This window comes from Fomitopsis serialis, assembly GCF_022376445.1.
Source record: "Fomitopsis serialis strain Sig1Antser10 chromosome Unknown B0H18scaffold_42, whole genome shotgun sequence".
Lineage (NCBI taxonomy): Eukaryota > Fungi > Basidiomycota > Agaricomycetes > Polyporales > Fomitopsidaceae > Fomitopsis > Fomitopsis serialis.
In genome coordinates this window covers 75145-89242 of record NW_025955002.1, presented here as the reverse complement: position 1 = coordinate 89242, position 14098 = coordinate 75145, and the positions used below count along the sequence as shown (strand labels likewise).

Below are 14098 nucleotides of genomic sequence, written 5' to 3'. Positions count from 1 at the left end.
GTACTTCGGCGAGTATAATATTCATATGATGCGTCCGCCGTAGCTGATCTCAGGTGCTTGGAAGGATTGAGCCTTGCAAGACTCAGCTGGCGGGGTGGGCCGTCCTAGTACATTAGTGTCAATGAGGCTGGCGTGTCCAATTGCACGCTCATTCTTCAGCTAGATTGGTCCTCGGTTAGATTTTAGGGCCAATAAGTATGCATGGGAGTACATGCCGATTCAACTTCAATTGTCTTCGCTTCGTAGGCTTTCCGAAGAATCGTCAGGGTAGTGCTGCGGAAATCGTTGGCATGACTGTTCTATGGCAGGTCTCCGATGTTAGGCCCTTAGGGTTGTCTCTACACCTGATGGCAAGTCACAGCCTGATTGTTACACGCAAGTCTAGGCATCGAGGGTCACGGTCAAGTACGTGAAGTCTCGACCGGGGCGGGCCCCGGATTGAGACACGCCACCACGCACTCAGCGACCTAGACTTCCCGTTCCCAATATTTGTGCGGCTCTACAGGTCCCTTGACAATGCATGTACTCGCCTTTCGTTCCCTGGCGACTACGCTTGCGTCGTCGGTTGCATTCGGTCATGACACCGGGAACAGCACTTCCGAGTCGACTGTCGAACATGCAACGGAAATCGCTCCTTGTGGAGAACCGTTTCGGAGCACATTTGGGATCCAAAAGATTGACGAAGATGTTATATTTTCGGTCGACGAATTTCCTTTTTGGGTAATTGTGGCGATGTTCGTCGAATATCCTTCGTATCTTCGGCATACCTTCGGACTTCAAACATGCTCCGAAACGGTTCTCCAACCAGGAGCGTTGTTCATCGTATGTTCGACAACCAATTCAGAAGTATTGTTCCTGGTGTGAGCCATTCAACGACTGCCTTTCCCAAAATGGGATGGCCGGAAACAGCCGGAGAGCAAGATTTGCTTTCAGATTCCTGCGCGCGTCGGCGTCCAGAATTGCGTTCAGCCACCAGGCTTGCAGCTCCTCCCTTGCATGTTTCCTGGGTCAATATGTTCGACAGCCAGACGTTGTATATCTAGTCATCTCAAGTCATTTCATTCTTCAGCTACTCGTCAAAGCTTCGGTGCAACCCAAATGAACTGGTCCGCCACAGTCCTCACGTCTGCTACGTCCGACACAGATCCCAGTGTCCTCGTCACATTTAACGATGCCAAGTACCTCTTCAATGCGGGAGAAAGCTTGACCAGAGCATGGGCTCATGGCAACCGCGGCTGGAAGAAGATCAGCGCCGTCTTCGTGACGTCGGCGACGTCGCAGCGGGCTAATGGGCTGCCAGGTGAGCAATACGACTTCTACGTTTGTCTATGAGGCACCTACTACGTCCTCAAAGCCTGAGGTGTCGATGACGTTCTCAAACGTCGTCTTTTCTATGCATATGCCGTGTATCATTGAAAGAACGCGTCGAACACTTGCAGGCTCCGGGTGGGTTGACCTATTCGGTCCAAAGTCGAAATAGGTCTCCGTCAGAGACTCACGTCGTCTGAGACACCCTGGTGCTCTCACCAAGGCTCTTGACGCATGCCGTCGTGATTCGTAGGGCCTAACAATATGGAAACAGCCATTGTTCGCTCTGCATTGTTTCAAATGTCACATCAGGTCTTCTGACGGTGGCTTTCTGACAGTGGCTTTCTGTCCGTGCTCCGCCCGCTGTGCAGGATAGCTCAAATTGCCTCGTCCCGGGTGACGTTCTCCTCGTTCTAGTTCATTCTGTCAGACGTGCACACAGGCGGAGTCAGTTGGTCTTGGTATCTATTTGGTGTTTCTGCCACAACGACCAGTCTTGAGGACTGTATCAGACCGAGGTTTTGGCTGAGGTTGCCCCTTGCGTGAAGAAAAGGTCAACCCGAGGCCTGATGTCATCCGCCTGTGCGAATACATCTAGCAATGCGGAATCAGCTATCAGCCTAGACACTGGAGTGTGGGTCGAGCCTCCATATCCCCTCGCGGTTCATGACCATGTTGTCCTGCGCTGGTTGTGCATCTCGAGCTGAGTATCAGCTAGTATCTTTCCGCTGCATTGGCAACGCCGGTGCAATGAGATCATCGAGTGCGACCCAATCCACCTCAGTGTGCGATGGGTGCCCATCATATCAGGCTTAACTACATATGCCGTTATGTCCTGACAGACCATATTTGCGATACTGGTGACACACGTAAGGGGACTGTTGCATTTCATGTTAACTTCTTTTCCACGACAAATAATCTCTGTGGCGTGCTGACAACCTTTCACAGGCCTCTTGATGACTTTCGCTGATTCCGGAAACAAGAGAGTGACCGTCACGGGTCCAACCGGTCTGCTACACTTCTTGGCCTCGAGGCGCATGGCCGTTATGCGGTTCGTCTGATTCATGTCTTCGACTGAAACCCAATGTCTCAATCAGTACTACAGCTCAAGCATGGAGTTGAAGCACACGGAGGTGCCCTCATCGACTGTTGAAGATGCGACGCCGGCCCCGGTGTTTGTTGACGATCGCATCACGGTCTACGCCTTCCCTATCCATGCCGAACACGCGACTACCGAGCCTACGGATGAGAAATCGCCTTCCGAGGCAGGGCCGTCCATTCCTGCGAAACGCAAGCGATCGTCGTCGCCTGCCGGCCCTTCCAAGCGACCACCTACGAAAGCAGCGTCAGATCACGAATTGGACGAGTCCGTCGCGACTGCGGAGGACGCCATTCATCCGGACGAGGCAGAGGCCGCGGCGGATACGGACACACCCGACTACAACACTCTGTGCGACACAGATCCGCAAAAGTGGCGCACACTCATAGTGAACAGCATGTTCCCGTTGCAAGGCCCGGAGCTCACACCAGAGGAGGAGTTTGCAATCCGCAAGCGAACGCGCCGGGAGCAAAAAATGCGAGAGAACTACTTGCGTGCAGGGTTACCCATACCCCCTGCGCTCCGACAGCCCTCGACGGCGCCTAGCTCTCAACCAAAATTCACTGCCATACGTTCAGACCGAGGGCGGCGGCTCCCCCGCTTCACATACGGACCGGAAGGGAGGGCCACGCTATGTTATGTGCTTGTTGGGCCCACTGGAAGAGGACACTTCGACAGAGAAAAGGCAGAGCTACTCCAGGTACCCAGGGGACCTGAGCGGGCGCGACTTACCAAGGGAGAGACGGTGAAGTTCATGGTAGATGACGGTGCTGGCAATAAGATCGAGCGTACTGTCACGCCCGAGGAATGCATGGGACCTCCTGAGATACCACGGGTGAGCGAATCCCTGTACGTACCTGCTCTCATTATGTGCTGAGCGTTGTCCAGGCCATGGTATTGCTCGACGTCCCAACTCCTTCGCATATCCCAGATGTGGTCAAGTCATTCACACAGAATCCGTTCTACTCCGAGTTCCACTCGAACCCGGCCACGGACCCTCGGGAACCAGTAGTACATGTTGTATACCATCTTTGCGGCAAAGGTGTCCTGGAGGATGAACGCTACAAGGCCTTCATGAGAGGCTTCCCCGAAGACACACATGTAGGTTCGCAGTTTTAGACATTGGTGTCATCTGCTCATTTCGCACAGCAAGTTGTATCGTCGCGAGAACACGGAGACGATCGAGTAGTCTTCTCTCGGGCGGCGTATAACCAGCTGCGACTGGGTCTACTTGATCCCGACATGTTTCCGCTTCCGACACATAGGCCAGGCCCTCGCCGTGATCTGTCATGTATGTATGGTGTGAGTTGTCACGTAACAAAATTGCTAATCATCTTTCGCAATAGCTATTCCCGGTCTTCCTGCCCGCGTCGAACATTTGCGCCACAGCTGCCATGTTGAGCTGAGGCCTGCTAGGGAGCCTTGTATCGATCCTTTCGCCAAACCCGATTTCTTCACTCCTGTCATAGAGGCAGGGGCAGGAACCTGGGTCCCCGAAGATGTTCACCGCGCTTTCCTCAAGGCGAAAAAGAAGATATCCAAAGTGAAGGAAGTTGGACGAGAGCCGCGGTCCGGCGACAACGTTGAGATCGTACCCTTAGGGACCTGTAGCGCCCTAGCCAGCCTGTATCGCAATGGTTTGTCTACTCTACTGGCGTCGTCATCTGGGTTGCAGCCTTACATCAACGTCCACAGCGTCAAGTACGCTTGTCCGAATTCCAGGACACGGCAGTATTCTGCTGGATGCGGGCGAGGGCACATGGGGTCAGCTCGCCCGTTTATATGGCGACGACGGTCAGGACACCGTCACAGGGGTATGGGAGGTTTTAAGGGACCTTCGTTGCATTTTTGCTAGTCACATGCACGGTGATCATCATTTGGGGCTTAGCAAGATCCTTGCCATGCGCAAACTTGTGAGTTTCACCATTCGCTGGTCTGTCCAGTTATCTCCGAAGCGTATTGACATGCCTGTTCGTTGGTGAGCTTGATCCAGCGCCGACCCAGCCACTTTACTTCATTGGCCTTCCCTCACACATAATATACCTTGAAGAACATTCCGAGCTGGAAGACCTCGGCTTGAACCAGGCAGATGGTAACGGCGTCATTGCGATCTCAGGAAACCATCTTCGTTGGAATCCAAAGAATAGCAAAGAACAGCAGCGCAGAGACATTCCCGAACATATTTTGTTGCGAAGGCAGGAAAAGACTCAGCAAGATGTTGAAAATATGTACAATGCTCTCGGTTTGAAGTGCTTCACCACCGTGGACGTTGCACACAGGACGAAATGTTACGGCACCGTCATCGAGCATCGTGATGGTTGGCGTATCGTGTACGTCCCGTGCTTAGCATTCTGCTTCGTCCTATTCACTTCGTCTGTAGATTTTCCGCCGACACTATGCCCTCAAATAAATTGGTTGAAGCAGGGCAAAACGCTACCTTACTAATCCATGAGGCCACGATGGCCGACGACCAGGAAGAAATGGCTCATGATAAAGCCCACAGCACGTTTAGTCAAGCCATGAAGGTTGCATCCGAGTAGGTCTTCTCTTTTCGAGCAGAGCGTCTGCTAATGATTGTGACCAGCATGCAAGCAGAAAACATCCTCCTCACTCATTTCTCCGCTCGTTACCCAAGGATGCCTCCTACTACGTCTCTGCCCGACAGCCCACGAGCTAGCCCATCGCCCGGTCCGCATCTTGGCCTGGCGTTCGATCAAACGCGGTTCACCATAGGTGATATGTGGAAGATGAAGTTCTACTTGCGCGCTATCGAGCTGAACATGGGTGACGTAGCGCAGGATGACGACGAAGACACTATGATCTCGTCATGGGACTGATGCTGCACTACTGTACATACAGCCCTTAATACACCTCGTACCACCAGCTCAAGTCTCCCGATCATGTCATCAACTCGCGTTCACTGTTATGACGCTGACGCTGTAGCCTGGCGCCGTGTAGTTGAACGCTTGTCCTGTCGTGATCGTGCTCGTTTGTGGTGTTATCAGATCTGGGGTCGTCGGCGTGTTGCTGTCATTTTGAGTACCATGGAAGAGCTGCAGGGTGCCCGAGCTCGCGACAGTGGTGAAGGCCAAGTCGAACAGCAAATCTTGCTCATCTGTCACCGGATTGACGATCTGGGAGGCGATCAGGGATGATGCTAGAACATTGCCTGTCATCCATACCTTTATAAAGGTGTCTCCAGAAGTAGAGTTCCGCGAGATGGTCCAAAATAGTGTACCATCCTCCGTAGGCAGCGTGCTAGGTATGTACTCGTCACCAAGGTTCACGGCGAATAGCTATCATTGACGTCAGTATGGGCGTCCAGACCTCAGACCTGTAATTACCTGCTGCACGTAATAGCTTGTGGACGGGTAGACTGTTCCAGCGCTGGACGGATCATCAGCCTTCGGATGTAAGTGGGGGAGCGATTGAGTGGCTTACTCATAGTTGACGAGATTGGGTGTCTGCGGATGGTTTGTGAATCTTGAACAGTGATCTGATAGCCAGCTCACTCACCCATTGGGAATCATTCGCGAGCTATTCCAGGATCTTGTCAGTCTACGATCTGCACTACGGCTCGAGCAATACACACTTGCAAAAGAGGCGCGTACGAAGCCGCGAAGACAATGTCACTATTGCGCTCTAGGCCAGTCATGAAGGCGGCTTCTGCTGTCGAACTCTGCATAGTCGGATACAAGAATCTTCCTTCTTCTGGAGTTCCGTAGAGATTGCTAGCATTGGTTGAGATAGACGCGTACTCTCCCTAAGCGCTTTAATCAGCGGTAATCCAGTTACACACGGCTCGACCGACCTCGAAGTATGTTGTACCGTTCCGCTACAGCGAAGTTGAGTCTCACATTAGACCTCAGGCCCCCATGACGCACCTCAAAGCTATCGTAGTAGAAAGCGTTCTCGATAAACCAGTCTGTTCGCGGCGCAGGTAAGTAAACATCTGTACTTCAGACGTCGGGATGCTTGCCTGGCGTCTGGTAGACATGCACATCGTAATGCGGAGGCGTGGGATAGATGACGGGGTCGAAGGGATATGTCGTTGCGATGAAAGCTACATTGATTGAGAATACTGATACGGAAGACACAGATTGATATTGACGCACTCAGGTCAGGGAACGCTGCGCTGAGGTTCCCGTAAAAGTCTGGCCATCTGTACACATACCTGCGTTGCATCGGTCAGTTCATGCCAACCCCTATGAATTCCGGCGAAGCTTACGAATCGGACGCAAAGAAGTCCTACATAGGTCAAGTGTTAATGTGCGAAACCCTGTGCAGATGTAACCATTACCTCGTTTCCGATCTCAACATTGTTGAGATAGAACGGCTCCGGGTGGCCCAACGAAGCTCGCAGAGCCGCTACAATTATCGTTGAGCACGCATCCGACGCATATTACATCTCTTTCTCACCTGCGTCGCTCGTGCTGGGGTCACCTACGACGAACTCAATCTAGGGAGATCAACGGTTAGACGGAACAGTGCCATCGGTGAGTATCATTGGCCTCACCTGGTCAATGGCCTGTTGAATGAAAGGTGCGAGAGCGTCTTCAGGTTCGCTCTCTCCATTCAAGGAGTACCCTGGAACCACCAGTGAGCTAGTGTCCGTATGTCTATGCACCACACACTGACCTGCCCAGACTGCCATGATGGGTTCCATACCAACGTCTTCGAAAAACGTCAAGTACTCGAGAAGACCAAGACCGCTGAAGAGCTCCCCTCAGTTGGTGAGCACAACAGGCTGGCCGGAGATGTTATGCACTCAGTGTTCGCATATCCCCAATCGCCCATGCGACCCGGTCTATCCAAGAGGGAGCCGACAGTCGCATTCCATTGCCAACGTGTATCGAAAGATTGGCCCTATTTTTGACGTTGTGTTCATCGCAATACGAACCGAATGCTCTACAACCTACCTCCTACAAGCCCATCAATCGCCTCGTAAGCATGTCAGCGTTCTGAGGCTTAAGCAAATACACGTACGATATTGTTGCCGCCCGGGAAACGGAAGAAGGTGGGCTTCATTGCAGCCAAGGTCTATCGACACAGTTCAGCGATGGTTAACACGCTCGCCATTCACGTGTCGAACCTCAGCAATGTCAATACGCATCCCGTTCGGCCTGTCCTTGTACGTAGGTGGGAACAACGAGAACATGGCGAAATTCACGATTTCGCCAGCCGCCTCCGAACCGTTGATGGTGACGAAGAAGCTGTTGTTTGTGTTCGACGCAGAACTCGAGGGCGTCAGCGTCAGGAAGACGTTCGCCCACGACGTCTGCGAGCCGTCGATGGTCGTGGAATTTGAGGCAAAAACCTCTCCGGTGTCTGACTCGAGGCCAACAGTGAGGGTACCGGAGTACGGGGACTCTGACGGGAAGCGATAGTACAGCGACGCATTATAGGTCCAGGACGGGTCCACCTTGATGCCTACAAACAACGATGAGGAGCCGCTCTGCGATGGGAGTGAGACTGATAGGTACCCCAATAGCCTGGGTTACTGAATCCCACTGAGCCGGTCGCATCAGAGGGTATTGTGACCTGCAGGGAGTTCGGAAGTGCACTGGACACTGGGTCTGTATCCGCGATGACTTCGAGTTCTGCTCCATTGACAGCCACCCAAGGATCCAGAGAGCTTGAATCGCCTAGTGCATAGTGGTCCAAGTCACGTTAATTCAACGTCTCTATGCTGTTGGCTTACCTGGGGTAACCTGCTGGAAGGCTCTGTTCTGCAACACTACATCATGCTCGAATCAGGAACATGATGTGGAAGAAGAGCACGCTCACATTCTGCATACAACCCGCCATCACCGCTCTACAAGACGGCTCAGTGAATTCACTGTGGACATTGTGACGCTGGACCTACATGCTAGCAACGAAGTACGACGTTAGTGGCCCAAGGCACAATGCGAGGAGGTAACGAATCTGCTTACGTTTATGTCCTGTGAGAGATGCGGAACTCAATCATGAGGAATGGCGCACGGCGCGGAGAACGAGCGACTTACTTCAAACATTTGGCCATCTGAGTGACGCCTAATTAGTACTAGCCCGATACCAAGTTCTGAATGTAAGCTTCGAGAGCTTACAGAGTGTCGTGGGGATTGTATGGCTTGCAGTTGCACTGACGGTAACTGTCGTGACGGCATGACATACCGGAACGTACAGACCGCCCAGAAGAGCAGCGATCCCGAAGAAACGAAGACCCAGCGATGCCATGGCTCTCCACTGCTAAAGCCTACCAGTTCTGCTGGCTTATATGGGAAAGCGGTCGGTGACCAAGATTTTCACGGGTCAGACTCGGAAGCAGACTATCGCATGAGGCAACGGAGGGCAACGGTCACCTTACATTACGGAATGCCCACAGATGTATCTATAGATGGCCTCTGGTGACCGTGTCCTGACCTGCGTGTCGTCAGAAAACCACAATTGCGCTTTCCGAGGGAAGGCCCCATGACACACTCTCTGGGAAGACTGCAGCACTCACATTTTGCCGCGGGCCGCGGCCGCGCAGGACGGTGTGGCTGCGTGAACCTGTGACTCCTGAAATGAGATGAATTGGGTTCGACCCGCATTGCGCATCATGATTCCTACATGTATAGCATCCGCGGCCGGTCTTGTTGATCACAATTTCGCGAGCATTTGTATGTGTAAATGCGGAGAAGACGCGACAGTCGGGCGCGGACCGGATGGCCGCAATGCTGTTACGCTCGCACAGCACTAGTATAGCATGCTACAGCGTATTGTGAGTCCAGACTACTTGCATATATGAGAATGTGAACATACATGGGCCACTCACCACGACGTGGATTCTCGCAAATACGGTACTCAGTAGATGGGTCAGCTTCAGTCTTTCCGCTTCAAGACTCCTTTTCGAGGCGAGAATTGCCGCATCCTAAGTTCGACGTTTTCGAATGTCATGTTGCGAATAGAGCCACTGCAACGCAGTCACGGCGACCTTGTACGTGACTTGTCAACGCCAGAAGAACGTTACGCGGCAAGAAGCTCCGAATGACCGATGCGTGCTTCGCGAGGCATAGTTATACAACAAAGAAGCGCATATACGGCAGCGGTTCAAAGGCCCATCATTCAGTCCATGAGATCAAGAGGTACGTACGCATTTCCATCCTCGCGCAGCAGATTTTGGATAATCTTCATCCCTTCCAGAACTTTCTCCTCCTGGAGTCTCCTTCCGACGACCTGGACGCCCACGGGCAAGCCATGCATTTTATCCGCGTTGTACATGCGGTACTGGCCCGCCTCAATGGCATTCCTGGGCTTGAATGCACCTAAGGCATCGCGTACACGGTCGACATGTGTAACCGGCATGATGCCTGCAGTGTAGTCAAGCTGACGAGCAACATGCTCGGTGAGCAATTGGGCAAATGATGACGAAGGGAAGACATAGTACGCACCAGGTTCCACAGGAACGTATATCCGCATGCTTTCCACCCCTCCTTCATACCTCCGTGCGGCACCGCAGGCAGCGAATTTGGAACTGTCAGGACGAAATCGAGGTCCTGTTCATTCATGAACTCATACCAGCGTTCTCTGTACGCCTCTCGTTGCGAAACGAGCGCCAGATACTCTGGCACCGTCTTCTCGGACCAAACCTCGACCAGGTCCGCATAGAGTGGATCACGCTTGATGTAGCGGAGGTACCACGCGTATAGTTTCTTGATTATACGCGGAGTGCGGAACATCGCTAGGGCTTCGACGACCCCGGGGTCGTTGAACTCGCCAGTACGAATCGGTTCGATGCAGCATTTGCCTACAAAGAGGTGAATACGGCATGTATCTGAAGTCAGCGCATACATACAGCCATCTGCCATGAGCAATAGAGCGGCGAGTTTGAGACCTTCATACGGGCTTGGTGGAGTGCTAACGCGTAGTTCGTTAGCCGCATGTAATGTTCGACTCTACCAAAAGACGAACATGGATATCACTTTATGACCCCGAGCCTCCAACGTCTTGGCAACAGTATGCAGAGCACGGTGACAAGCGGGGGAGGGAGCAGCGACACCTGAACGCCCATACGTTAGCCTCGTCGCTCTGCTGACGGACCTAATGCTGACCATCGTCCCACATAACGCCCCAACGAAGCCCTTTCTGGTTGGAGAGGTCCAAATCGCGCCAAGGAATCGGAAGCACCGCATGGTCGTACTCCCATGGCTTCATACTCATGACGGCCTTCCAAAACGTCTCCAAGTCCTCAAGGGTCCGCGTCATCGGAGACAACGAGACGGGCACGCCTTCCTCACCAGGGATGCTGGAGTGTGCATTGCCCGACTTGAGGAACCGGTAGGACGACGACTTGATCGTGTACGTCCCAGAGTAGTGTCTATCAGGGCCGTCAATGCTGTAGTCAAGCGAGGAAAAGACGGGCCACGCACGACGGGATGCGGACTGAACCTGCGACATCCGAGCCCACCCCGATCCTCGAACCACCACACGCAAGCAGCGCCGCCTCACCGCCCGACGACCCGCCCGGCGCGAAGTCCTTCCCATGCGGGTTCGTCGTCGTCCCGAACACCTCGTTCGCACACTCGAACGACAGCATCGTGATCGGCACGTTCGTCTTCACGTACGGGACGGCGCCCGCAGCGCGGAGCAGCCTCACGAGCGCAGAGTCCTTCTTCATCTTCTTGCCCACCCACGCGGAGTACCCCACGGTCGCGTCGAACCCCTCGATGGCGTGTTCGTCCTTCAGGCTGACGGGCATGCCCGCGAGGGGCCCCTTGGTGTTGCAGTTCTTCGCCCACTCCTCAGCCTCGGGGATGCAGATCTCGGTGAGGCAGTTCGTCGCCGCGTGCGCCTTTAAAGCGGCTTTTCCATAGGCGCGGAGGATGTCGCTGGGCTTGAGTGAGCCGCTTTGGACGCTCGAGACAATGTCGGCGACGGGCTTGGAGAGGATGTTTTTCTCAATAGATGTCAATGGCGCCTGGTACACAGGAGACAGGCTCTGGATGCGGTCGCGTCGCTCCTGCTGCTTGGCATAACTGGGTGGTGTTAGGCGCAATCTGATAATGCGACTGCACTACTCACCAAGCGCGGCGGTGAGCGAGGTACGAGAACATCGTGCGCGTAGGAGCGGGATGGTCTGCCTGCGCTCGCTTCTAGGTTGCATGGACGATATATCCTGCAGTAAGGGTGGAGTAGCTTCCCATGGCCAGGTTCGGATAAGCAATGTAGGTCATGAGAGGTCACTTCTACGGCTTCCCGCCTCCTTCCAGGGCAGCGATTACGAGTACCCTGTCAAGAAAACTTTGACGAGAGCTATTCCTGAAACGATAGAAGTCTCTCTCACCAATGATACTCACGCAGTCGAGATTTTGACGCGTTCTAGCCGCTTGCCGTTGTGGCCTTGTGCCTAGAATGTCTTGGAGGTCGTCTACAAACTTCCTCACTGCCTGCTCCGGTGCTGTCAGTCACGTAGACCCAACGTGAAATAGACATGCCTCAGTACGCTTCATAGACAGATACTCGGTTAATGACAACAGCTGTCTGCTGCACTTCACAAGGCACGCGACTTTTGACAGGCTTTGCAGTTTAGAGGCAATATGTACACGAACACGAAGCGATTAGTCGTTCGATAGCGAAGACGAAGTGTACAGTTGCGAGAGTGATGAGGATACAGACATAGATAGCGAGCAGAAAGCGGGAAAGCGTGGCAGGTCGTAGCAGGTCGTGACAGGTCGTGGCAGGTCGTAAATGTCGGTGTGATACAATCGTGGTGGGATGTCGCAAAGGGCTTGAGAGGTCGAGAGGTCAGTCCAACGCTCACTAACAAGTCGAAGGTGAAAGACGTACCGAGGATGATGATGACAAGGCCCTGATCTTTCTCTAGGTAACGTGAGGACCGGCCTCCGCGCAGAGGTGCTGCGCGTTATGACTGGGAGATGACGCTCTCGCTCTGCCCTCTTGGCCTGCCCGTCGTATCGTACGATGCTGACGGCGTCCGCTTTCCCAACGCGGAGTCGTCTTGCGACCGTGCGAAGAAGTCGTCTTCGCCTTCGTATGGCGATGGCCCTGAGTTAATCTGTGGTGCGACAGTCAGTCTCCGTTCCGATATCAATGACAAGGGAAGAATATGAACAGGGCTGATAGCAGCCGCGATGAGCGTCCATCTCATAGGATGTAATGGGCGGATATGACCACATTACTGCAGCAATCGCATGCAAACGCGGGTGCGCAGTGAATAGCGCTCACGAACCGACGCTCTTGAATACGCATTTTGAAAGCGAAGCAGTCCTCGCTAAGAGTCTAGTTGAGACGCATACGCTCGAATTAATCAATGTACCAGCACAGAGAACAGAACGTCGTGCCCTAAGAGCAAGCCCACGCGATCCGGGAGACGGCAGCACGCGAAAGACGCGTGCATTTCTGCTCGCGCGAAAGAGCAACGCGAAAACTCCGTACAATAGGGGCGCGTCGGAAACGATCGAAAGAACTCACCCATTGCCCAAGAACTTCCGCTATTCTGCTCGCTTCCTCCGGACTAAACGTCCCATCCTTCCCCTTCTCCGAATGCAGCTTCAACAACTCGCTCAGCGTGCGCTTGGGCTGCCCATCTTGCCCTCGCCCAGGTCCACTCGCTACCTCTGCCTCCCCTCCCTCCCCACCAGGAAACGCGACAGAATTCCGGGGTGTCTGCGTATCGAGGTTCATGGAGCGGTCCCAATCCTCCGCATCGCTGGCCGAGCCGTTAGAATCCAGCGAAAGCTGAGACATCGAGAGGTTGACTTGCTGGGTCGCCATGGTCGCAAGTGCTTCGAGTCCTGTCTAACGACGGCAGCGACAGGGAGAGAGGGAGGGTTTGGCTAAAGCGGTGGTACTGGGGCTATGAGACGGTGCGTAGTACTGCTGTACGGTGGTGGGAGGAGGCAAGAGACGGTAATTGACACGTGAGTCTCGTCGTGAGAAATTCAACAAGTTGGTGGCGCGAGAATCCAGGCGCTGAGGGACTCGGAGGACTACTAGTACTGTCGTATAGTTATACTCACCTGCTACCGACCTATCTATACTCTCACCGGGGGCAAGACGCGGTGGTCGTTGTACGAACATTCTACGAACATCCTCCGACTTATGACATATGTTCCCACGGTGTTATCCCTCAGGACATAGCTAGCTCATACGGTATGTCCCTGTAATGTTCTGGCCTCCAAACATTACAACAACAGCCCCTCTGTTCGTGGCTCAAACATGACGAATGCGCGTGTCATGTTCGGAGAGATAACATCGGATTGTCCCAAGGTATGGTTTCCGCGTGTTCCTGACCAGAACATTAAAAAAACAGGTGCTATGTTCGTACCCGGAACATCACGAGAACATAGCGCGACCATAATATATTTCCTGCGCATGTCCGTAGGCCAAACATTTCAAATGTTCGGAAAGCCATCATCTGTCATAACATTGTAAAAACATTGCTTCTTAATCATGTTCTTTCAATGATCACACATGTCCTTGGAATGTTCACTCTCCAAAACTTCGAAATGTCCAGTGCATGAACATGATAACATGATGCTTCATGGTCATAGTATGTCGGCACAATGTTGTGCATACGAACATTGTGATTGGTTTACACATGTCCTAATCGAGGTCACACTATTAGCATACCCTGTGACAGTACAATGTTTGCTCTCCGAACATGACATGCACATTTGGCATGTTCGAGACGCAAACACATCAGCAAAA

General features: G+C 53.2%; 5 protein-coding genes across 5 annotated transcripts; 2 read left to right on the top strand and 3 right to left on the bottom strand.

The window, feature by feature from the left end:
- Window positions 1-956: 956 nt before the first annotated feature.
- B0H18DRAFT_1012649 (uncharacterized protein) lies at window positions 957-1791 on the top strand. Its single transcript, XM_048029057.1, has 2 exons — window positions 957-1300; window positions 1647-1791. The coding sequence occupies exons 1-2, from the start codon at window positions 997-999 to the stop codon at window positions 1682-1684; spliced, it is 342 nt and encodes a 113-aa protein (XP_047892352.1). The 5' UTR covers window positions 957-996; the 3' UTR covers window positions 1685-1791.
- A 292-nt stretch (window positions 1792-2083) lies between these two features.
- Window positions 2084-5279, top strand: B0H18DRAFT_437455 (uncharacterized protein). Its single transcript, XM_048038100.1, has 9 exons — window positions 2084-2359; window positions 2414-3242; window positions 3296-3508; window positions 3557-3698; window positions 3754-4044; window positions 4103-4320; window positions 4391-4737; window positions 4788-4943; window positions 4992-5279. Exons 1-9 carry the CDS (start codon window positions 2265-2267, stop codon window positions 5242-5244), a joined length of 2544 nt encoding a protein of 847 aa, XP_047892351.1. The 5' UTR covers window positions 2084-2264; the 3' UTR covers window positions 5245-5279.
- On the bottom strand, window positions 5279-8935 carry B0H18DRAFT_437339 (glycoside hydrolase family 51 protein). Its single transcript, XM_048038098.1, has 26 exons — window positions 8494-8935; window positions 8413-8429; window positions 8341-8349; window positions 8274-8276; window positions 8195-8222; window positions 8109-8144; window positions 7891-8052; window positions 7500-7837; window positions 7394-7447; window positions 7327-7329; window positions 7176-7273; window positions 7046-7119; window positions 6924-6994; window positions 6827-6866; window positions 6708-6775; window positions 6636-6655; window positions 6523-6581; window positions 6387-6470; window positions 6292-6332; window positions 6219-6242; window positions 6000-6170; window positions 5924-5944; window positions 5849-5871; window positions 5752-5794; window positions 5590-5703; window positions 5279-5541 (listed from the first exon to the last, which is right to left on the bottom strand). The coding sequence occupies exons 1-26, from the start codon at window positions 8621-8623 to the stop codon at window positions 5314-5316; spliced, it is 1959 nt and encodes a 652-aa protein (XP_047892350.1). The 5' UTR covers window positions 8624-8935; the 3' UTR covers window positions 5279-5313.
- A 521-nt stretch (window positions 8936-9456) lies between these two features.
- Window positions 9457-11603, bottom strand: B0H18DRAFT_437447 (amidase signature enzyme). The gene is made up of 7 exons (XM_048038099.1): window positions 11450-11603; window positions 10798-11403; window positions 10480-10745; window positions 10340-10427; window positions 10224-10285; window positions 9820-10175; window positions 9457-9754 (listed from the first exon to the last, which is right to left on the bottom strand). The coding sequence occupies exons 1-7, from the start codon at window positions 11479-11481 to the stop codon at window positions 9494-9496; spliced, it is 1671 nt and encodes a 556-aa protein (XP_047892349.1). The 5' UTR covers window positions 11482-11603; the 3' UTR covers window positions 9457-9493.
- Window positions 11604-11892: 289 nt separating this feature from the next.
- Window positions 11893-13097, bottom strand: B0H18DRAFT_1012628 (uncharacterized protein). Its single transcript, XM_048029056.1, has 3 exons — window positions 12860-13097; window positions 12215-12443; window positions 11893-12155 (listed from the first exon to the last, which is right to left on the bottom strand). The coding sequence occupies exons 1-2, from the start codon at window positions 13070-13072 to the stop codon at window positions 12291-12293; spliced, it is 366 nt and encodes a 121-aa protein (XP_047892348.1). The 5' UTR covers window positions 13073-13097; the 3' UTR covers window positions 11893-12155; window positions 12215-12290.
- Window positions 13098-14098: the final 1001 nt, after the last annotated feature.